At 44.4% G+C, this 23,877-nt stretch overlaps 1 protein-coding gene across 4 annotated transcripts in view; it reads left to right on the top strand.

Moving 5' to 3' along the window:
• The window catches only part of SPECC1L (sperm antigen with calponin homology and coiled-coil domains 1 like), a 122,644-nt gene that overhangs the window by 47,582 nt on the left and 51,185 nt on the right, over positions 1-23,877 (top strand). For all 4 annotated transcript variants that reach the window (XM_070046938.1, XM_030836203.3, XM_030836204.2 and 1 more), the window contains 5 exons: positions 10,002-10,075; positions 11,165-11,340; positions 15,477-15,640; positions 16,905-16,996; positions 22,131-22,221. In XM_070046938.1, coding sequence (XP_069903039.1) covers positions 10,002-10,075; positions 11,165-11,340; positions 15,477-15,640; positions 16,905-16,996; positions 22,131-22,221 — 597 coding nt within the window. The remainder of the gene's footprint in view (positions 1-10,001; positions 10,076-11,164; positions 11,341-15,476; positions 15,641-16,904; positions 16,997-22,130; positions 22,222-23,877) is intronic.

Genomic DNA, 23,877 nt, shown 5'->3' with positions numbered 1-23,877 from the left:
TCTTAAAATGTCTTCCCACAGACTGTTTATTATGTTACAAGTGAGGAAAAAGAAACAACCAGAAATTACACAGTGGAACAATTGGGCAACACTGTGACCTGGTGATTGGGTGATCATGTAAGTGACAGAGGCACATGGATATCGCTAGGCTGTATTCTGGCTGAGTCATAGCTTCAGTTAATCATAAAGAAACATTAAACAGACAAAAAATGAGGAATGTTGTACTAAAAGCGCAGGATCGAATGGTGCTATATCCTCAAAAATGCCAGTGTCATAAAAGACAAAGGCTGAGGGAAAATTCCAGGCTGTGGGAGGCTGAGGAGGACAACCCATGCACTCCCTGTGCCTGCACTGGCTCCAGGGCTGTCAGGAGCTGCTGTAAAGGTGTGGTGATGGAACTGGAATGTGTGTGAGATTAGGTAAACGTATTGTGTCAGTATAAATTTATGAAGTTGATAACCCAGCTGTGTCTGTGTATTCTTGGGAACCACACACTGAATATTCAGGGGTGAAGGACTGTGATGTATATCCTTAAGGGTTCAGGAAAAAGGGACAATTAGAGGCAGACGGACAGGGATAGGAGATAGCAAATGATAAAACCAATGGTAAACTATTAACAGTAGGCGAATCTGAGAAGGAGGTAAATGGGTGTTTGGTTCTTTGTGTTACTTCTTGCACCTTTTGGTAAGTTTGAAATTATTTCCAAATAATACATTTAAGAAATTCTTATGTGTTCTTCATCTAGATTCCTCAAATTTAACAGATTTTAAGTTGTAATACACTTTAATGATGGCCTGGTGGGGACAGGGAGAATGGAGGTAACCTTTTTGGATGCCTTGGTTAAAGCTCTTAAAATTTCTGGTTCATGATGCTGCTCCTTTGAGCACTGACGGTTTACTATTTATTCCCTGACAGCGGATTGACAGGCAGATACAGCGTGTTAATACAGTAGCCAGAGCCCCTGGGCTGTGGATACAGAGGTGGGGTGGAGGGGAGGTTTGAACTATTGATATTTCCAGGTAAGAGACAGTCATTTGCAGGAGCCCTAAATGCGTCTGGTGGCAGTTCTGAGCTCTGGCTAGTTGACCCAGCATCTGTAGGTTGACCCCAGGGTCATTTGGAATATTCCAGGGTATCTGGATACTGAAGTAGTGGATTGTGGGATTGTATTTCTTACATAGTGATGAACTTTTTCATCTAAAGTTTAAAAAAACTTTTAGTTTAACATTTATATCTAGTCTGTATTTCATTGTCACTGAACTGAGAAAGTTATCTAATTTTACTTCCTAAATATAAGAGGTTCTAAAGTTTTTCAGATTAACTTGGGAGTTCAGTGTGTTTTCCATTTTGTACTGATAAGAATAGCCTTTTCCCTTGCAAACCCTTTGATTTGAATGTGGAAAGAGTGACACCTTGTGGTAATTGGGGTAATAGCTAGAAAACTGTTAGGTGATAAGGATTCCTGGGACAAAATTTTCCTTATCATTGCCAAAATAAAAGTTACATTGACATTGTATGAATTTTAACCATAAAATGGCTGAAAAGGGCTTCCCTGGTGGCGCAGTGGTTTAGAGTCCGCCTGCCGATGCAGGGGACGCGGGTTCGTGCCCTGGTCCGGGAAGATCCCACATGCCGCAGAGCGGCTGGTCCCGTGAGCCATGGCCGCTGAGCCCGCGCGTCCGGAGCCTGTGCTCCACAGCGAGAGAGGCCACAACAGTGAGAGGCCCGCGTACCGCAAAAAAAAAAAAAAAAAGGCTGTAAAACCTTAATAAATTTTTTTTTAGCCATGTAGTTTCTCTCCCCAGTTTTTTGAAATGAAAAGTTGAAATGTATAGAAATACTGTGAGAGTAGTGTGGTAGTTAGCACCTCCTGCCTGGATGTGACAGTGGGTAGCATTTTGCAGTGTTTGCCTTCTGTATGTGTGTGTTTAACTGAATCAGTTGGCAGTAAGCTGTGGACTTCTTGATACTTAACTTCTAAATATTTCAGCATGCACCTTCTAAACATCCTCCTCGAAACCACAATGCCGTTATCACATCTAGTAAAATTAGTCGTAATTTCTTAGCATCATCTAATACCCCATGTGAAGATTTTCCCAGCTGTCCCCAAAATGTCCTTTATAGTTTTTTATAGGGACTGGGATCCAAACAAGTTTCATGCATTATAATTTGTTGTTACATCTCCATAGTCTGATAGGAGTTAATTTTCTTCCTAGAGAATTCTAGCATTTGGGATTGATGCTAAGTCAGCACTTGGTATAAGGGACTCGATGACAGGGAATGCTATTAATTGGGAAATTGAGATATTCTTCTGTGGATGAAACCATCACCATAGTCAATTTTAGAACTTTTTTATCACCCCCAAAAGAAATCCTGCACCCATTGGCAGTCACTCCTCATTTACCCCAAAGCGATTCTGACTTTGGTATTAATGGACAGGATTTTAAAACAGCTACTGTAACTGTACTCAGGGTGTAGAGGAAAATATGCTCATCATGACAAACAAATAGCAAATCTCCACAGAGAAATAAAAACTGTAAAAAAAAAAAGAACCTAGTAGGTATTCTGGAACTAGAAAATTAAACAGCTAATATAACAAGTTACAGAGTCATTTAAACAACAAATTAGAGATACAGAAGAGCCAGTGAACTTGAAAACCAATCAGTAGACATTATCCAGAGAGAAAAAAGATTGGAAAAAATGAGTAGAGTATCAGTGATATCTGTGGGACAGTATCACAGGTGTATCATGTAGTTGGGAGTCCAGGCGGCCTCCCAGAGAACATCAGTGCTGTGCTGCGTAGACCTGGCCTGCGGTACTTCTCAACAGCATCTGAGCTGGAAAGATTTGATATAAAAAGTCACTCAGTAACTACTGTTAAGACTTCCAGTTCAAGATGATGGCCTGAGATCATACATACTTCCTTTCCCTTCCAAAGTCCAAGTGACATGGCAGGAGAGATATAAAAATTACAATGAGCTTGAGCAAAGATAGAAAACAGGGGAAGGGTCCTATCAGTAGGTCAGCAATTTGGGGTAATTTCTGGAACACTTTATATAAAGCTGATGGAATTGGCTGTGGAGAAATCAATCAGAATAGAACATTCTGCAGTTTAGGAGAACACTAAAGCTCTGAGTAATAATGTTCCCAGCAGAGCCCTGGGGATGGGGGCACTGAAACCTCCACATCAGGGATCATAGGGCCCTGGGGCCAGCAGCGGTCTCAGGCCACAGTGTAAGGGATTGCTACACTGTACCGCCCCCTCCTCTGTCGGGGCTGTCTCTGGTGTTTGCCCCCAGGCTGCTGCTGCGCTCACCTCTAAGTAAGGTGGGAGTATGGTGCCAGGGACTCCCAGCACGACCTTCACACTGTGCCAGAAGTAACTGCAGCCTGCCCTGTTGTCTTAAAGAGAAGACCACCTAGAGGGAAAGGCAACTTGGCCCTGCAGTGAAACTGATACACACACACATACACCTGTTGCCTCAGCAGAAGCCGCCCGTTCCATCTTGTACATCCAGAGGGCCCCACCCACCCTGCAGGCTCGTGTCATCAGCAGAGCCTTTAGCCGTTTGTTCTGTTGAGAAGCATGCAGGAGTCACTGATCTAATCATTCTTTACAAGTAAGAAAGACCAGCCAGGACTTATTAGACACTTAACACCTTAGAAGAGCTTAAGGGAGAAACAGCATAAAGAAGCAGCTCAGCTGAATCCCCAAAAATAAAGGTAATAACTTGCCCAGCAAACCAAAGCTGACTAGTATTACGAGTAGTGACACCAGCGAGACCTCAGGTCTGGCTCAGTTGCGACCTTATCAACCACTTAGTGTCTGCATAGTAATGCTCTGTGCATGCTTGCAGTTAAGTCCTGCCCTTTTCCTGCCCTCTGTAGTTCCCAAGATTCGGGCTAGGGCCTGACATCCTGATACATGGAACATTAGCGACAGTGGTGAACAAGGGTAGCTTGAGATTAGAGAAGGAGCAGAAGGAAATAGAGGAAAGCTGTGTAATTCTGTGATGAGAAAAGCCTGGAAGGTAGAATACTTGGAAGGCTTAATGGAAAAGAGTCTCATATTTGACTATGTATAATTGAAATTTTCAATTCAGCAAAGTTGCAGAAATAAATGACATTGAGAGAAATATTTATAATGCATGTCAAATATGTAAAGAGATTCTGTACATCAATAAGACTAGAATAACCCATTAGCTAAATCAAGTGTATGAATGGATAAGTCAGAAAAAGACACAAAAAGATGCTTGACTTTTAAAAAAGCAAAGAAACTCAAAACAAGATGCAGGTGTGAAAAATTGAAAAGATTGCTAAGGTGTAAGAGAGGAGGAAGGGTCCTCTCATATACTGCAGCTTTTTTGGAGTATTGATCATAATTTTTCAAGTACAACAGTAATTTAGCAATCCACTTCCAGAAACCTGCTCTTCAGAAACATTCTTACAAGTTTGCAAATGTATACATAGATGTGGATGCTTGCTGCAGAGTTGCTGGTTACCACAGAAACTTGGAAGCTACCTGTATTTTCAGAAGTCGAGATCTAGTTAATAACCCATGTGCCTAGCACATCCCTACTGTGGCTGCTCTTTCATCAGCCAAAATAAACAAGGCACGGAGAAATGTGTGCACAAAATAAGGCAAGTCGCACAGAGGATGAGCTGAGTATATTACTTCTGTAATTAAAACCATAAAAGTTTTAAATACAACATTACACTGAAATTGTAGCCAGGCATAATGGTGTTCCCTAAGAAATACCGATTTCAGTGTATTCTGTACCATAAATGCTCTAACGTGGTGACTTCTCAAAAAAAAATTCTGTATTCTTGAGCTAGAACCTTCTAATGGATTGACTTGGATCCTGTTGATAGTTTCAAATGGTCCTTCACTTCTTCTACTTCTAGAAATGTGTCTTCAAGTAACATCTGAAAAACTGTAAAGACACTTATAGTGTTTATAACAAAAATTGGAACCCTTCTGGCTGTTCATTAATAGGAGGTTGCTGAGACAAATCATGATATATCCAATTGATAGACATTGATGGCCAACCAATCGATGGCCATCTATCATGGCCATCAAAATGGTGCTGTAGGTCTGTATTTATTGATAAAGGTGTCCAGTATCTACTGCTTAATGGAAGGGCTTGCGAAGCAGTATAAATAGTATAATTTCATTTTTCTTTAAAAATAATACACACATATATGGAATCTGGAAAGATATATGCCAAATGTAAATGCTAGGTAATCTTATTTTTGTCACCATTTTCTGTTTTCCAGACTTGTTACTGTGAGCGTGCATTACTTTTAGAATCAAGGGGTAAAAGTTATATTTACTTTTTTGGAGGGGGATAAAAATGAGTAAAATAAAAATTAAAAAACAGAGACAGAGACTTCCCTGGCAGTCCAGTGGTTAAGACTCTGCTTCCACTGCAGGGGGCACAGGTTTGATCCCTGTTCGGGGAACTAAGATCCCGCATGCCACGTGGTGCGGCCGAAACATTTTAAAAAAAGAAAAAAGACAAATAAAAATAGTAAATGGTTTATTTGAAACTCATGTGTGTCCTCTTCCTGCATCAGGAGTTCTGGTTTGGGAGTAAAGCTGTGGTCTGGTAGTTGGATACACCACCTGCCCTGTTCCCCTGCCCCTGAGGTGTGGAGCTTTAACTGATAGGTTCCTCTGGTCCTTTCCCTTCCTCTAAAAATTGCACCTGATGGCAGTTGGAGGTTCTTGACCAGATGCAGGAGTCTGACTTGAGTACTCGGGTATCTGTACCCTAAGGGTTTTCTGGGACTCAGAGGGCAGGAAAGGTTGGTGGAACTTTCATTACTTTACACCCCAAGGGTCGTAGGTAGATCCTGTGCCGTGGTAGCTGCCCAGTGACACCCTCAAGAGTGATTGACCTGTAACTGGAACCAGCATGGAGGCCTGGTTGATGGATCTGGTTTTGTTGGTGATGATAGGTCTCGGTGGTGAAAAAGATTATGAACCCCATTATTAAATGGGCAGGGCAGTGCCCAGAATTGTTCAGAGCAAAGTTGGACTAATAACAATGAGAATAGAAATTTACCTGATTTCTAGAATAAAGATAACATTGTAAAATTGAGTTATAATTTTAAAAATGAGATCATAGTAGTTCTTCTGTTCTTTGATAGAATTTAATGTTACATTTGAGTTGAAGACAATAGATGGCAGTGTCTCTCACACTTAAAGCTTTGAGGAAGGAAACTGCGTTTAGAGGCCCCAGAGTTGCAGGCTAAGCTGCCCTGTGTGACTGGTCACTGGGAGAGGCGGCCGTTTGCTAATAAGCCTCTTCACAGCGAGAACTGGAGCATAGACGTCTTTGTTTCCAGGGAGGAAAAGCTTGTTGTCACTTTTAATGCTTTTGTAAAGTTTAAATCAAATTCCCTGGAGACACTTGAAGTGCACTTTATTCGGTCTGAATATGTCCACTGGCTGCCAGCTTCCCTTCTGTTTAAAAGAAGACATGCCAACAATAAATAACGTAGTGCTGAGGGTAAAAGAATGTCCTTTAAGAGTAGTGATCATGTGAATTCTGTGGCCGTGAATGTAGAGGTTGGTGAGAAAAGGATAAGAACAAAATAAATGAATGAAATTTGAGACTTTATGATCAGTCTAAGATGGCCACGTGGCTTAAAGTGTCACCTGGGAATCAAGGCACCAGATGTTAAAGTGGGCTGCAGCAAGATTTGCTGTCATCTGTCTCATGTAAGTTACCTAGATAGATCCTTTGTGACCAAAAGAAAAGACAAAGGATTTGCAGCAGAGGAGAAATTACACATTTTTTTTGTTTGCTTGTTTTAATTATAAAATATTTTTTGTACATAAATATAGTGTAAATGAAAGGTGTAACCCCTAGTGTTTTCCACACTAGAAATATTTTAGCTTCTGTCCTTATTCCTTGTCTATGTCTGGTAATATCACCAAGACCCTGATTTCATCTACATGTAGGTCATACGGAGCCAAGTTCCCTGCTGGTTCCAGAGTCATCCTTTCCTCTGGAGGTTCAGGTCAGGGTATTGGACTCACTCACTCACCTGCTTGTCCACTTTGCCCTCAGCCAAATTGGGTGGCCCGTTTGCCCATTAAGTTTCCAGGTTAAATGAGGTCTGAAGCAGCTTGTATAGAGACAGACTTTTTTTTTTTTTTTTTTTGCGGTACATGGGCCTCTCACTGTTGTGGCCTCTCCCGTTGCGGAGCACAGGCTCTGGACGCGCAGGCTCAGCGGCCATGGCTCACGGGCCCAGCTGCTCCGAGGCATGTGGGATCTTCCCGGACCGGGGCACGAACCCGTGTCCCCTGCATCGGCAGGCGGACTCAACCACTGCGCCACCAGGGAAGCCCGAGACAGACTTTTAAAGTTTAATCCTTTGCATGTGAAAACATCCTCTTTTCTGTCTCTAAAAGGGTAGGAACTGTACCTTTCTTCCTTTCCCTTATATCTCATGCACCTTGTAAAAAAGTCTGATACAAAGTAGGTACTTATGAGCAGTTTGTTGAATTACTGAGTAAAAGTAATTAATTAACTTTTTATTTCATAGGCCCTAACTTTTTGGAATAATTTTGGGGTGATGAATGGGAGGAAATTGACTACTAGCTACCAAAAATGGCCATTTTTTTTCCACCCATGTTTTATCTCATATTTTAATTAAAAATTTTTTTTAATCTTTTTAAAATTTATGTATTATTATTTTATTTTTGGCTGCATTGGGTCTTGGTTGTTGCGTGCGGGCTTTCTCTAGCTGCAGTGAGTGGGGGCTACTCTTCATCGTGGTGTGCGGGCTTCTCATTGCGGTGGCTTCTCTTGTTGCGGAGCACGGGCTCTAGGCGCATGGGCTTCAGTAGCTGCAGCACGCGGACTCAGTAGTTGTGGCTCGTGGGCTCTAGAGCGCAGGCTCAGTAGTTGTGGCACAGGGGCTTAGTTGCTCCGCGGCATGTGGGATCTTCCTGGACCAGGGCTCGAACCCGTGTCCCCTGCATTGGCAGGCGGATTCTTAACCACTGTGCCACCAGGGAAGTTCTCATTTATTTATTTTTTAATTTTATTTATTATTTATTTTATTTTTGGCTGCTTTTGGGTCTTCGTTGCTGCACGCGAGCTCTCAAGTTGCAGCGAGCAGAGGCTACTCTTCATTGCAGTGCTCAGGCTTCTCATCGTGGTGGCCTCTCTTGTTGCGGAGCACGGGCTCTAGGCTCGCAGGCTCCCGTAGTTGCAGCACTCGGGCTCAGTAGCTGTGAGTCATGGGCTCTAGAGCGCAGGCTCAGTAGCTGTGGCACACGGGCTTAGTTGCTCCGCGCATGTGGGATCTTCCTGGACCAGGGATCGAACCTGTGTCCCCAGCATTGGCAGGCGGATTCTTAACCACTGCACCGCCAAGGAAGCCCCTCATTTATTTTTTTATTCAGCTTTAGAAAACATCATTATTATGTATTTATAGTAATCATTACACATATAATTGTTATAAATATTCTAGACTTTATATTGTTACTGAAGTGAATTCATGCCTTTTAAAAATGTCAGAACACAAATGTATCAACATTGAATTAAGGTTTCAGAGGTTTCAGCAGAGCAGGTTCCTCGTGGAATTCGGAGAAGGAAGACGTGGAGCAGTCTCAGAAAAAGCATCAGCCTGCTCATACTTCAGGGTCTTGATTGGAAGCTAACAGCCTAAGAGGTGTTTTGGGTACATGTTGTTGCACACAGGTGTTGGCGGTGCCTGGGTTCCCTCTGCTACGTGTAAGGAGTAGGGGGAATGTTTACTCAGAAACACCAGTGTCCATGGTTTGACATCCCTGACAATAAACAGTTAAGTTCTGGCAATGGAATATTGAAACACGTGATGCTAGGTAATGACCTTAGGATTGCTTTCTCTTCTGCTTCCATTAGCTTGTGTACTTATACACTTGCTCTACTCTACAGGCCTACCTGTGCTGGGGCTGCAACCTCGGCATGTGGCTCCTGGCTCTGAGGTGTGCTCAGCCTCTGTGTGAAGAAACGCACCCCTGTTGGCAGTGGCAGCAACAAGGCTGTGTGAGGCAGAGTCGGAACACAGAAAGGACAGGGCTCTGCTGCAGGGGGGCGTCGGTGAAGTCAGAGTGTTTGTCACCAGGTGTAAGTGCCTGCTCTGGTGCTTAACCAGAGAGACAGTGATGGGCTCCTGAGCTGTCGGAGTGACCAGCCGTGGGGAGGCGCTGGGCAGCAGCACCAGCATGGCGCCCTCCCCAGGCATTTCCCCTGACGCAGGGGTTTTTGAGCAGAACCTCCAAATAGAAGGGGACTTCCTTGTACATTTCTGGATCCCAGGGGACTGGCCTTGGCTGTGTCTTCATCTTTGCAGCCCCACTCTGTCTAGATCGGCCTTTGCATAGTAGTGGTGCTCATCAGATGTTCACAGTGCATGACATTGTTGGAAGGAAATTCATATTATGCTAGAAATAATTTGAGAAATTGATTTACTTAATCCTTTATTTTGTGAAAGACTTTGCATAGAATTAAATAGCACCTCCCCCAAGTTACAAAATAATTAAGTTTGTAAACATCTTACTAATTCACCACTTTTCTGGAATTTATTCCAGCATGTAAAGTAAGTGATGCTTGCAAAAATACTTTAGATTAATAACCCTTTTGATTAAAATCTCCCATTTTAATTGCAGTCAGTGTTGTTTTGATTGGTTATGAGCCAACAATGTGTGTGTGTTTCTAACAATTGATTTTACTTAACTTTTTGTTTCAGAATTAAGAGGCTGAGGAAGGAAGTCATCCAGAAGTTGTGATTTAAATTTGATATTTTCCTTACAAAGTAATACTGGTTTATACTTGGATTGGACGTTCCTTTTTCCTTTTAAAGTTTTGTATTAAAAATAAGAAGCCTTTGGGCAGGATGACGTTCTGAATGTCATATTTAAGTACCTCCTCCCTTTATATTATTCCTTTCGAACACAGTTGTAAGAATAAATATTTAAACTTTTGTGGTCTTTTCAGATACAGTTAAAAAACTCCAGGACCAAAAACATGACATGGAAAGAGAAATCAAGACACTCCACAGGCGACTTCGGGTAGGATAAATCTTCACATACTATCTCATTAGAAAGCACAGTTTTCTGAAAGTTGAGCACTTTGGTGTCGTTGACCCCACTCCTTTGTCTGAAGCTTCAGATACTGTTACAATACTGAGCCCACTGGGCTTTGGGCAGAAAGCTACTGCTGTCACTTCAGAGTGGGACTGGTGCTAGATTCTGGTTGCAAGATTGTACTAGTAATTGATGAGTGGTAACTTTAGAAAGAGGGATTTAGGAAGCAAGTGTTATATTTTGGAAAGAAAGTTTATTAGCTCTGGATTATGAAGCGTCCCAAACTAAACTGCTTTTCTCGTGAGTTTTCTGTCTTCTGTGGATTTGGTCAGCTTGCCGACGGCAGCAATGCTCTGCTCTGATACAGAGGGTCGGGGAAGCTGGACTCGTAGTTTGGGTTGTGCCTCAGTTGCTCAGGCTGCCTTGGGGTGGTGGGCACTGGGCCCAGTCAGCAGCTGTAACTCTGGGAGAGGGGCTGCCCTGAGGAGCACGCCCGGCCACGGAGGCTGCGGGAAGCAGCAGGCTGTACAGGTCCTCAGCTCCTCTCTTTGTGTGATTTTTTGTCTGCCTAGATTAAATTCAGTGTTTTTCTTCTGGCTTCCTCTTCCTTTTCCTTTACTTTTGATTTTTTTTCCTGTTAGTTTTTGGTGTCAGGATATTTATAGTTTTTCCCTGTAAAATCTTTCACTGTGGTTCACACACCATTTATCTACCTTCTAGAGCTTTTCAGAGGTACATTTTGAATGCTGTGTTTATTTTCGTAAGACTAACTTTGATACCTGCCATGAGGAAGGGAGGCTTGACATTATCATTGTTAATACTGAGCACCCTGAGTGCCTGATGCCTCAGTAGGCAGATCAGCTGGAAACTCTTTTCCTCACTAAGAACACATTCACCAAAAATGATTACGTTTTCTGTTAGAAATAGGTAATAGCAATTCTCTGGGATTTAAAAGAAATTAGTCATCATTTGAGATAGTGCATTACAGCAATCTAATCATAAACACATTTTATTGCTTTAAAATAAGTCTTTACTGCTCTCTTTTGGAAATAAAAGTTTAGTTTTTTAATGTAGGAAGAATCAGCAGAATGGCGGCAGTTTCAGGCTGATCTCCAGACAGCGGTGGTCATCGCAAATGACATTAAATCTGAAGCCCAAGAGGAGATTGGTGATCTGAAGCGCCGATTACATGAGGCTCAAGAAAAAAATGAGAAACTCACAAAAGAATTGGAGGAAATAAAGTCACGCAAGTATGTTTTGACAAACCAGCTCTGTACTTACGTTTCAATAGAGAGCACTTGAGTCATGGTTCTGTGATGTGGTTTTATGGAAAGAACATAGGCTTGACACTGGTGTGATTGAGTTTGGGTCCAGTGGAAGTTACTCACCTTTTCTGGCCTCACTCTGTGACCCCTGTAAAGTAGTGTGGTCTCTGTGGCCTTTCAGAGCTGTTGTCAGTGTCCGTAGTCAACAACTCTGGAGGGGTTGGAGTGGCCGCTGGCATGTGGTCCATTGTGGTTCCCGCCAGTCCTCTGTCCCCTGTCCCAGCCCGTTGCTCTTCTTTGGGTTGTACTCCTCACGGAGGGCGTGGACCCTGGAGGCAGACAGACTCGGCCCCGTGCAGCTCTGCCTCTGCTGGGTGTGAGGGCTCGCTCAGGCCCTCAGTTTGCTTGTCTCTGCAGTGGACACAGTCCTGCTTGTGTCACAGAGTTGTTGTAGGGCTGAAGTGAGACACCCCTGGATGGCGCTCAGGGCCACGGCCAGTGTCCATTAGCAGGTATTTTAGAGACCCGGGTGAAGGATGCAGGCTGATTTCTCTCCACCGCTTGCTTGAGGAGTTGTCTTATGCTTAATACACACAGGTATTTTCCCATTTAACATAGAGCTCTTTGGAAACCCGTAAAAAGTCTTAGATGATGTGCTCTGAGTTCCTAGTGAGATTCTATCTGTGAGCGGGGGAGAGTGGTTTTTGAGATTTTTATTAAGTATCAGTAGAGTTTGAGGTTATTGTGAAGAATTTGATTATTCATTACTTTGAACAATTCTTAAGCAGCCCTAGGTAAAAAATTTAGAAAAATATTTAACAGGCCAACTTGGAAAAGCTGTCTTATTTTATTGTTGCCTAGGTCTAGTGGATGCCCAGTGGGAAGTATTGTTAAACCATTTTTCTTTGGCTTCTTTAATAAGCAGAACACGGAGGAATGAGTTGGAAGATTATTAATTCTCCACTAGTACATTACCCTTCCTCCTTTGTACCACTGAATGAATAGAAATGCTCCATTCGAAAGGTAGCCCAAGTGACTGAAATTCTACTCTGAGAGACTTGTTCCACTGGCTCCCGAGAGCCTGTCAGTGTTTGAGACACATACTTAAAGGATGTGCCCCTAAGAGAAGTAGCATTGTGTAGAGCAGCAGTTCTCAGAGTGAGGTCTACAGACCCAGGGGTCCCCAGGGCCCTTTCAGGGGCTCTTCGAGGTCAAACTGTTTTCATAATAATGCTGACGTGCTGTTTGCCCTCTTCACTGTGTTGACTTTTTGCACAGATGGTGGACAGCAGTTGTTGATGGATCAAGGCCTTGGCACCAAATTGTACTCGTGGTCATTGTGCTCTTCCCCACCAGCCACTCTCATTTTCAAAATGCCGGTTTCACTTACAGATGTCCTTGGTGTAGCAGTAAATTAGTAATATCACTCTGTCTTGGTCCTTGAGTATATTCTCTTTTTTTTTAATATTTCTTTTTGATGTGGACCATTTGTTTTTTGAAAGTCTTTATCAAATTTGTTACAATATTGCTTCTGTTTTATGTTTTGGTTTTTTGGCCGTGAGGCATATGGGATCTTAGCTCCCTGACCAGGGATTGAACCCTCACCTCCTGCATTGGAAGGCGAAATCTTAACCACTGGACTGCCAGGGAAGTCCCCTATTGTATTCTTTTTTTTTTTTTTTTTTTTTTTTGGCTGTGTTGGGTCTTTGTTGCTGCGCGCGGGCTTTCCTCTGGTTGCGGCGAGCAGGGGCTACTCTTTGCTGCAGTGCGCAGGCTTCTCATTGCAGTGGCTTCTCTTGTTGCAGAGCACGGGCTGTAGGCATGCGGGCTTCAGTAGTTGTGGCACGTGGGCTCTAGAGTGCAGGCTCAGTAGTTGTGGCGCACGGGCTTCGTTGCTCCGCGGCATGTGGGATCTTCCCGGACCAGGGCTCGAACCCGTGTGCCCTGCCTTGGCAGGCGGATTCTTAACCACTGCGCCACCAGGGAAGCCCCCCCCCACCCACTGTATTCTTTTTAAGGTCCTATGAGATGGGTGGGAAGTCGCATAAGGAGCTGCTGCTGCATCTGCTGCTGTGTGCCCAGGTGTGCAGCAGTCTGGAAGAGAGCACTGCGTGTCACTGTAGTTTGTGCTGTTTTCATTTTTCATGGAGTGAGGATTTTTACTTAAGAATGACTGACACAAGCTATTGGTATTCAGACTTTAGTGTTTGGTGGATATTTCTTGAAAATGATTAAGGGAGCCTGTCACTTCAAGGAAAGCAACTAACAGTGTTTGGTACCAATGATAAAACATGGGCTTTTAAGTGAATGTTAGGATTTTGGAAAACTTGTATCTGCCATTGCAAGCTCAGCAGCTTCCCATAAAGAGTTTCCTGATGAGATCCCTAGTGATATTAACAAGAGACTTGTAAAGAATAAATTGTTTGTTTTGCGGTACGCGGGCCTCTCACTGTTGTGGCCTCTCCCGTTGCGGAGCACAGGCTCCGGACGCGCAGGCTCAGCGGCCATGGCTCACGGGCCCAGCCGCTCCGCGGCATGTGGGATCTTCCCGGACCAGGGCACGAACCCGTGTCCCCTGCATCGGCAGGCAGACTCTCAACCACTGCGCCACCAGGGAAGCCCTAAAGAGTAGATTGTTTAATGACGGGCACCGACACTTGGAAAATCCATGTAACTCTGTGAACCAGTATTTTCCGTATGACCAGGGCATGATGTCAGCCAATCCTGGGTGGGTAAAGAATCCATATGCGTTAAAAGTGCAAGATGGACAGAGTAGGAAAATTTCATTCATTCATATGGTTTCAGGTTCCACATTTTAACTAACTTATAAGTTACTACCACTTATTGTGTTTTAGTGTTTATCAAAGAAGAATAGCCATAGTTATGTTTTAATATCATTAAAATATTCTTCCCTGGACTTCCTTGGTGACGCGGTGGTTAGGAGTCCACCTGCCGATGCAGGAGACACGGGTTTGATCCTTGGTCCAGGAAGATCCCACATGCCGCAACTAAGACCTGGTGCAGCCAAATAAGTAAATAAATTTTTTTAAAAAAAATAAAAACATTGCTATTCTTCTTATTAATTTTTTTGATTTGGAAAACATAGTTGTTTTTCATAAAAATATGTTAATTATGTTAATAAGCCCTGAGTTTATTTTTAGATGAGTTAAATATTTAAAATATTTAATATGGTAAATGTCAATCTCTGTAACCCACATAAACAAAAGCTCTTTGGGGTCCTCAGTAGTTTTTAAGAGTGGAAAAGGGCTCTAAGACCAAAAAGTTGGATAATGGCTATTGTACATTCTTTATTAAAACTTCCAAGCATGAGGCATTTTGGCAAAAAAACTCTGTCATAAGAGCCAAATGGCCACCAAAGACAAATTTTCCTACGGACTGGCTTAATTTTTGTACAGTATGAACTGGCTTGTAGTTATATAACACATGCAAACTCTGCAGCTGAAATCTCTTTCCAGATGTAAACTTCAGTGTTTGCTCAGTGAATGAGAGCTTTCCAGAAATGAAGTGGAATTGATTTTTTTAGTTGACTCACACTGAACATGTAGGAGATTCATGTTACCAATACGCGTCCAGGCTTTCCCCCCCTCCCCCTTTGTAGAAATTCTATTTGGTGACTATACCATTTTTAAAAAATAATTTAAGAGTATGGGCTTTGATTTCATTTCTTTGTATCTCCACGCCTATGCATGGCATGTTAGATAGAGCAGGTATCAGTTGTCTGCATGTGCTGTGAATTCCCAGACTCACTGTCCTGGGAAGGGCCTTCTCCACTGCACAGAACCTTACAGTCCCTAGTTCTGAGCCCACCTCCCATTTTACTGCTAATTGGTTACTGATGTTCTCACCTTACACTTACACAAATGAAAATGGAAACTAATGGTTACTTAACCTAGTTAGGATAACCTGATATAAAAATTTTAGTATTATTTCCTGGAATTCACCAAGCAAATAAGAATATTAGACCAGGTAATTTACTCAGCTCAACTGATACTATTTTCTTGTTTTTAACTGATACTTTTTAATACTTCTCAGTTGGGAAGGGGAAATGTGTATTTTCTAGTATGTATACAAAAATGCCCTGATTTCAGTACTGTTTTCAGGCAAGAGGAGGAGCGTGGCCGGGTGTATAACTACATGAATGCTGTTGAGAGAGACTTGGCAGCCCTGAGGCAGGGGATGGGGCTGAGTAGAAGGTCCTCGACTTCCTCCGAGCCGACCCCTACGGTGAAAACCCTCATCAAGTCGTTCGACAGTGCGTCTCAAGGTAACATCCATCGTGCCCTAGCGGGCGGTCGTGTTCATGTACCACATGTTCTCTGTTCTAGTTGATGTTCTTTACCATCTTACTCTGAGTCTCATCACATTTCATATGATGTTAGTGAGTTAGTCTTCCTGCAAGGTGGATTTTAACAGGAGATTTGGGATCTGTTCAGCCTCAGAGATCTCGGAGTCAGACTTGGGCCTTACCCCATGCATGTGTGTCTTCTCCGTGCCTGAGAACTTCCAGATGTGGGACTTCAGCCCTCTCCCTTGCTCTGAACTCCTCAGGCCCAGTGTATTCAGATGCTACTTAACACTGACACCCACGTGTCTCCCAGACATCTTCTCACATCCGAAACCAGATCTTGTCCCTTAACTTCCATCTTTCCCCATGTGAATGGCAGCACCATTCCACCCAGTCACGTAAGCCAGAAATCTCGGAATCTTCCTTATTCCTTCAATCCTCCTTCCTCACCTTGACATTGACCCATTAGCGAGGCCTCTTGGTCTGGCCTCCCGTACCCACACCTGCTCTGCTCTCCATCACTAGGGGTGCACCATCCACTGCTCATTCAGTGGCCTCCTCTTTATTTTTTAATTTAATTTTTTTTTTCTGGCTGCACCGTGCGGCTTGCGGGGTCTTAGTTCCCTAACCAGGGATCGACTCCGGGCCCCAGCAGCGAAGGTGCTGAGTCCTAACCACTGGACCGCCAGGGAATTCCCAGGATCCTACTTTTGAACAGTTCAGTCTAGAGAGGGAGACTGACATGTGAGCAGACAGTTACACACATTTAATTGCACTAAATGAAGTACGTGTGAAAATCCGTGTGGAGGGAAGTGACGAGCTCCTTAGGAGGAGGTGAGGGAAGATGAGCAGAGCCCGGCGTTCCTTCATTTAATATGCCGCGAACTGCACGCCAGGCTTCTCATCTGATGCAGTTGCAGAAACACTCATCCTGGAGCTTTTGTACTTTGATTTCCTTGGTTTATGGAACACTTAACCGCGTAATTAAATAACAAAAGTGAAATGACTGGCATAGTCAGGGTTGGAAATAAACACAAGTAGTCTCAGGAACAGACCGTCCGCCTGACGGCAGGACGGCTGCACGGAGCAGCCGTGAGTGTTGAGGAGGTGAAGTGTCTCCCGTTCCCAGGGGAGCCGCGAGCGCTGGTTCATGGGATGAACCCTTAAGGAGAGAGCAGTTATGAAAGCTTGCACTGCACCTTGTTGTGTTCATTATTTACTTGTGTGTGTGTTGTTTTTCTAGTCCCCAGCCCTGCTACAGCTGCAATTCCTCGAACGCCTCTGAGTCCAAGTCCCATGAAAACACCCCCTGCGGCAGCCGTCTCCCCCATGCAGGTAAGTGCCTGTGACCATGGAGGCTCTGGGGGTCCCAGCTTCTGAAAGCTTGTCCTTTTCAAAGTCACCTACACTATGGCGCGGGGGGCAAATGGCTGCCTCTTGAGGGATACAGTTGCAATTGTTTTCCTAGGTTGCTGTGAAATTCCCTAGTTAAGATAAATTATGTTAATGTCAAGTATGTTATTCTTCTGAAATCCTCTAATAATAGTGATAGCTAACAACTAGTGAACACTTATTATATGTTCTACACTGTTCCCAATGCTTTATAATGTTAACTCATTTAATCCTCATGACACCTCTGTTGGCTATTAGGTATTATTCTTATCCCTAGTTTTCATATCTGGAAACTGAGGCCCAGAATGGCTAAGCAGCTTGCTGAGGGTCATACAATGAAGTGTTCGAGCTGGGATTTGAGCCTGGGTGGCATGACTTCAGACACCATGTTTTTAACCCCTACACTAAGATAACTTTCTAAGTAGAATATACAGTCAACCCTCGAACAACGGGGGGTTAGGGGCACTGACCCTCTGCGTAGGTAGAAATCCACTTATAATGTATGGTCAGCCCTCCGTGTCTGCGCTTCCACGTCTGCGGATTCCCAGCTGCGAGTTGTGTAGTACCTGGAGTATTTACTATTGAAAAAACACACATGTAGGTTGACCTGCACAGTTCAAACCCGTGTTGCTTAAGGGTCAGCTGTATAGTTGGCATGTCTCATCCCCTGCTGCACTGCAGATCACCCAAAACTTAGTGGCTTAAAACAGCAATTTTACTATTTTTCTTATTTCTCTGGCTTTGCCTGGGCTCACCCCTGCAGCTGCACTCAGCTGGAGGGTGGGCTGGGCTTGGGCTCAGCAGGGTGGCTGGGCCGCCCTCTCCACGTGGTCTTTCTCTCAGGCTCCTTCATGGCCTGGTGTCTCAGGCTCCAAGAGACTAGAAGCAGGAGTTAGCAAAGCCCTTTAAGACCTGGCTGGGGACCTGGACTGTGTCACTTCCATCCCATTATTTTGGTCTGAGCAAGTTGTAGGCCAGCCCAGATTCAGAGTCAGAGTGGGAGGGGTCTGCACAGGCGTGAATCCAGAGCAGTGTGGCTCTTTCCGGGCCGCTTTGTAGCAGGCTGGCCCAGGGGCATTGCTGACTCATCATGAACAAGTGTCTCAGGTGCCCTTCTTGCCACTGTGGGAGTGCAGACCAGAAGCAGGGCAGGTGGCATGACTGTCGAGCTCAGGAGGCCCTCTCACTATGCCCTTGCTGTGAGCCACTTTGGGGACAGTAGCAACTCCACTTTGAGGTGGAGTTTCTCCACGTAGGTGAGAGTAGCCTAAAACCCAGTCCCCTGTGATCTAGGGTAGCCTTGGCTGCACCTCTTCCCTAAAAGATTGGGTTTGAGAACATTTTGTCTGAGCAGAGACTTTTGTAGGTGTTAACTACTGGCTGTGTATTTTGTGAGTGAACTTTTTAACCTTTTCCTTTGTAAAGTTTAGGGTAGAAGTGCTCTCCCTCTGCATTTGTAATGTTGCAAGTTGTGGCTTTGCATTTATGTTTATGTAGAAGATGTTATACTCTTAATTTGAAAGGAAGGCAAAGGGAATTCCATATTCTGTCTATAATGAGCTTTTTATATACTCGATTAATCAAACTTTCTAAAGACATGAAGAGGGACTTCCCTGCTGGCGCAGTGGTTAGAATCCGCCTGCCAATGCAGGGGACACAGCTTCGATGCCTGGTCTGGGAAGATCCTACATGCCATGGAGCACCTAAGCGCGTGAGCCACAACTACTGAGCCCATGTGCCACAAGTACTGAAGCCCACTTACCTAGAGCCCATACTCCTCAACAAGAGAAGCCACCACAGTGAGAAGCCCATGCACTGCAACGAAGAGTAGCCCCTGCTCGACGCAGCTAGAGAAAGCCCACACACAGCAATGAAGACCCAACGCAGCCTAATTAATTAATTAATTAATTAATTTAAAAAAACAGGGACTTCCCCGGTGGTGCAGTGGATAAGGCTCCACGCTCCCAGTGCAGGGGGCCCGGGTTCAATCCCTGGTCAGAGAACTAGATACCACATACATGTTGCAACTAAGGAGCCTGCCTGCCGCAACTAAGACCCGGCACAACCAAATAAATAAATAAATATTTAATAAAAGAAAGAAAAACAGAATCAAAAATAACATTTAAAAAAAAGTTGAAGATATAAATGAAAGCAGATGAAGGTGCAAGATATAAGGTGAAGTTTCTCTAAATAGTGTTTGTCAGTTGAAATTTAATGTTCATGGCGTCACTCTGTAAACTTTTGTAAAGATAAGAGGTAAAAAATGTCATCTCTCTAACTTGGAAAAAAAACTAGTAATTATAAGCCACATTCAGTAGCTTTTTAGTACTTGATTAGTTAGCACAGTGCTTCTCAAACCTAATTGTGCACAAAAGTCATGTGGAATTTTTAAACACGTAGATTCCCAGGCTTCATCCCAGTGAACAAGAATCCCTGGGGAATGGGGCCTAAGATTAGGATTGTTAGTTTTTCAAAACTCCCTGAGTGGGAATTCCACTTCTGGCTATGAGGGAGTCAAGGGCTGGATTATTCTGCCACCACAGACTGCTATAAGGCTGGACAAAATGTAGGAAGCAGTTACATTCATACGTGGTAGGACAGGTGGTGCAGGACTGAAATCTTTGGAGAAAAGTTAAGAAAGCTGAGCCTTACTGTGACCCACGCTTTTCCAGATGGTGAGCAGGGAGGATGAACCCACATGGAGCAGGGAAGGGAATGCCAGCTGGATCCGAGGAGACACAGATCAATGTACAGGGAGAACAAGGGCTGGGATTTGGGGGCAGGGTGCCTGGGAGGAGAGAGCCACGCAGAAAAGGTCTAGAGCTCTGCATAGGCCTCCCTTTGAGTCCTTGCTGAGTGCCAGTCTGCACATGTGTAGACATGGGTCGAACCCCGCAAGGCTGAGCAAGAACGATTTTGCAGCAAAGATCAGTTACCGGGAATCTGGCAGACAGATGCTTCCCATAGTTTACACAGAGCAGGGATCATTTGAGTTCCTACTGGCCACCGTGGAAAAACCTCTTTGAATACTTGGAGCATTCATTAGAGACCTCAGTGACCACTCTGTGAAGTGGAACTAAATAGCCCTAGAGTAAACACTATTCTAGATCTGCCCTAAATGACCTTAAAAACAACCTCAGAAGGTCCAAGGAGATCCATTAGTAACGGGATAGGCAGTCTCTGAACTGCTTACCAGTGATCCATGCCTCCTGCGGCTGTGCTCTTGTGTCATCTGCTCCTTCTGAGGGTTGGCTGGGCTTCGTGAATTGCTTCTCATGAACAGAATGTGGCAAAAGTGATGAGCTGTCCCTTACAAGATAAGATGGTGAGAAAACTCACTTCTGTCTGAGGACTCCTCTTGCTATCTCCTAGATTCAGTCACTCCAGCGAACAATTGGAAATTGAAATACTTAGCGATACATTGAATAAAATATTGTGCAAGACCTTGTAGTGAAAACTATAAAATAATGCTGAGAGAAGTTAAAGGCGTAATAAATGGGAAGATACATCATGTTCATGCGTTGGAAGACTCAGTCTTGTTAGGATCTTGCAATTCTCCCTCACATCGAGCTGTAGATTCAACTCATCCAACTTAGAATCCCAGCATGCTGTTTTGTAGAAATTGATAGTATAATTTAAAATTTATGTGGAAATTTATAAAACCCTGAATGTCCAAAGCATCTGGGGGGGGAAAAAAGGAACAAATTTGGAGGACTTCCACTACTTGATGTTAGCACGTAGAGTAATCAAGACAGTGTGGTTCTGACATAAGTTTAGATCAGTAGAATAGGTAGAGAATCCAGAAATAGGTCAGCTGATTTTCAACAAAGGTGCCAGGATAATTCAGTGGGAGAGGGATAATCTTTTCAACAGGATTCCAGAACAACTAGATATCCATATGGAAAAAAAAAGAAAAAAAAAACCTTTACCTCATGGCATTCATCATAAAAATTGAAATTGACTATAGACTTAAATGTAAAAGCTAAAACTACAGAACTTCTACATGAAAACATTAGAGAAAGTCTTCGTGACCTTCGACAAGGCAAAAATTTACTTAGGACACACAAAAAAATGAACTATAAAAGAAAATTAATAGCTTGGGCATCAAAATTTAAAACTTCTCTGAAAGATATTAAGAACATGACAGACAAGACTGGGGAGAATATATTTGCAATTTATTTATCTGTCAAAATCTTGTATTCAGAGAAGACTCGTTTGTCATCTTGGTTCAAGACAACCCAATAGATAACGGACAAAAGAGTTGAAAAGTCCCTTCCCAAGAGAAGATACACAAATGGCCAATAAACACATGAGAAGTTGCTCAACATCGTAGTCATCAGGGAAATGCAAGTTAAATCCATTATGATATCTCAGTACGCACCTTCGGGATGGCTAAAATGAAGACTGCCAGTATCAAGTGTTGGTGAGGGTGTGGGGAGGCTGGCCCTCTCACACGTTGCTGCTGGGACTATGGAATGAGTAGTCAGAATTCAGCTGGATAAAAAAGGGCTGGGAGAGCTGAGGAAAGAAGCATGAGAACAAGCCCAGAGCTGGTGAACAGCGTGTCCTTGTGGGCAGGAGTGAGTAGTTGGTGGTGTTGGGGCATCACACAGAGGTGGCGGGAGGTGGCTCAGGAGAGCCGAGAGGGTTCAAGTATTTGGTAGGTACGTGTATGTATGAGACCGGAGGGGAGGAGGCCGGTGACCAAGCTGGTGCTGAGTTAAGGTGCCAGGTTGTGCCTGGCAGCAGTGTTGGAAACTTAGTGAGGAGGTGACAGAGTGAGATCCATTTGGTACTGGGGCATGAATGGCCAATCCAAGTACTAAAGGAGCACATCCGGATTTTGCTGATTGGCGAGTGAGGGGCATGTGGGATCTTTCTGTGTTCATTTTAAAATAGTATACTGATCACATTATATGCCTCTGGGAGTGTGTGTGTGTTTTTTTCAGTCTTACTGTAATAGTGTGGAAGGAATTATGCAAATTAGTAACTAAATATTTACTCTCTGCAACATTTACTCTGTGAAACCCAGCTCTGATTTAACCTAATATGGACACTGTTTGTCTTATGATTTCAGAGACATTCCATAAGTGGACCAATCTCTACATCTAAACCCCTGACAGCCCTGTCAGATAAGAGACCAAACTACGGGGAAATTCCTGTTCAAGGTACATCTTGTGTGCAGTATTTCACTTTTGTTGTTAATTTTTTTATTCATCTGACTTTTGGGGCTAACTAACTTGTTTTTCTTTTATTCTTGACATTATTTCTACCAGTCTGATACACATCTTTATCACAGGTTTACTAATAACACGTCTTAATTACAGATGAGGAGACTGTTTGTTAATAGATGCATCTTGGAAGATGACTTCATAGTGTCACGAGGGTGACAGGGAGTCCACAGTGTTGCCAGGCCCTGTTTTTACAGTTCTTCGTGGGGCGTGTATAGTTATCCCCATTTTATAGATGCGAAAAATGAGGCTTCAAACAGTTAAATAACTCATAAACACAGGTTGACATTTAAGTTAAGGAACAGTAGACCCGGACAGCCTGGCTCCAGAGCACATTCCTTTGGTCTTTGTGCTCTGCGTCACTTGTGAAAGAAAAGCCTCTGATAGCTGGGGTTCAGCGAGTGCCATTTCCACGCAGCTCTTTATGGCGGCCCCAGCACCCGAGCCCAAGGCTTCTGCCTTTCGAGGTCAGGGGTCCTTCTCCCCCACTGCCTCCCTACGTGTGGTGCTGAAGTGCTTTGGAAAAACGGTTTTGGGCATTGGACCAGGTGCTGGGAAAGGCACACTTGGTTGGGGTGGGTGTGGAGACGCCCGGCAGGTGTGACACCTTCCGGAGCCCAGGCCCCTCCTGGCTGGGCAGGCTGGGCCCCTCCTGCGCTCCTGGTGTGGGAGTCAGGCTCTGGGGCTGCGACTGTGCAGTTTGGATGGGTGTGGGGGAGAGAGAAGCAGAGGACTGGCTCTGTGGGCTCCGGGGGGCTGCCAGGCATGGGGTTCAGTGGGCAGTTTGCGTACAAGGGGGATGGTGGAGCCCAGGACAGTGCTGTTGCCACTGCCCCTGCAGACTTGCCTTCCATCCCGGCTTCAGCTTCTGGTTCCTGTGTTAGCTGTGGCCTGAGCTCTCTTCTCCCCTCGGAAGGTCCTCCTGCTAAGGGAACAAGTGTGGATGGTTTAAAGTCTCCCTTTACATCTGCGCTGAGTTCCCACCCTGGCCCCCAGATGGATCCGGGGATTGTGTGTGTGGTCACGGGTCCTGCTGCTGACCTCTTGGATGCTGTTTCCTTGTGTAAGTCGGGGTCATCGTGAACATCTAGCTCAGGGCCTTGGCTCCCTCTCCCAAGGCTCTCTTACCCCTGTGGTCAGCTTTGTACCCTCTCCTGTCCACCCGAGCTGCTGTGGTCCACGGTGTCAGTGGCTGTGGGCAGCATCTGGCCGTGTTGAGCCCGCCCACCCCTGGATGTTCTTTCTAGTGTCCTTCACGCCCACTCTGCATCTCCTCCTCCGTCTCCTGTGCTCAGTCCTCCTGCCTGGCCTGTGAGGGGTGCTGTGCCCAGGGCCTCTCTCACCTGTCTGTACTCACTCTGTTACTGCGTCCGAAGGGGGCTTCTCCCCTTTCAAGGCTACCTTCCCCACTCATCTTGATTGGCCCACAGCAGCACAAGGTTTACTGGGGAAACCTTGCCAGCACCAGTGGTGTTTCTCAAACTTACCTGTTGATAAGATTTACCTGAGTCACTTGGTAAAATGTGGAATCTGGGGCCTCGTCTCAGATCTGCTGACATGGACTCTCCAGGAAGGGAGCTTGGAAACTTCATT

The sequence above is a fragment of the Globicephala melas genome, chromosome 13 (genome assembly GCF_963455315.2).
Source record: "Globicephala melas chromosome 13, mGloMel1.2, whole genome shotgun sequence".
Classification (NCBI taxonomy): domain Eukaryota; kingdom Metazoa; phylum Chordata; class Mammalia; order Artiodactyla; family Delphinidae; genus Globicephala; species Globicephala melas.
The sequence above is the reverse complement of the archived record's forward strand: the minus strand, read 5'-3'. Positions and strand labels throughout refer to the sequence as shown.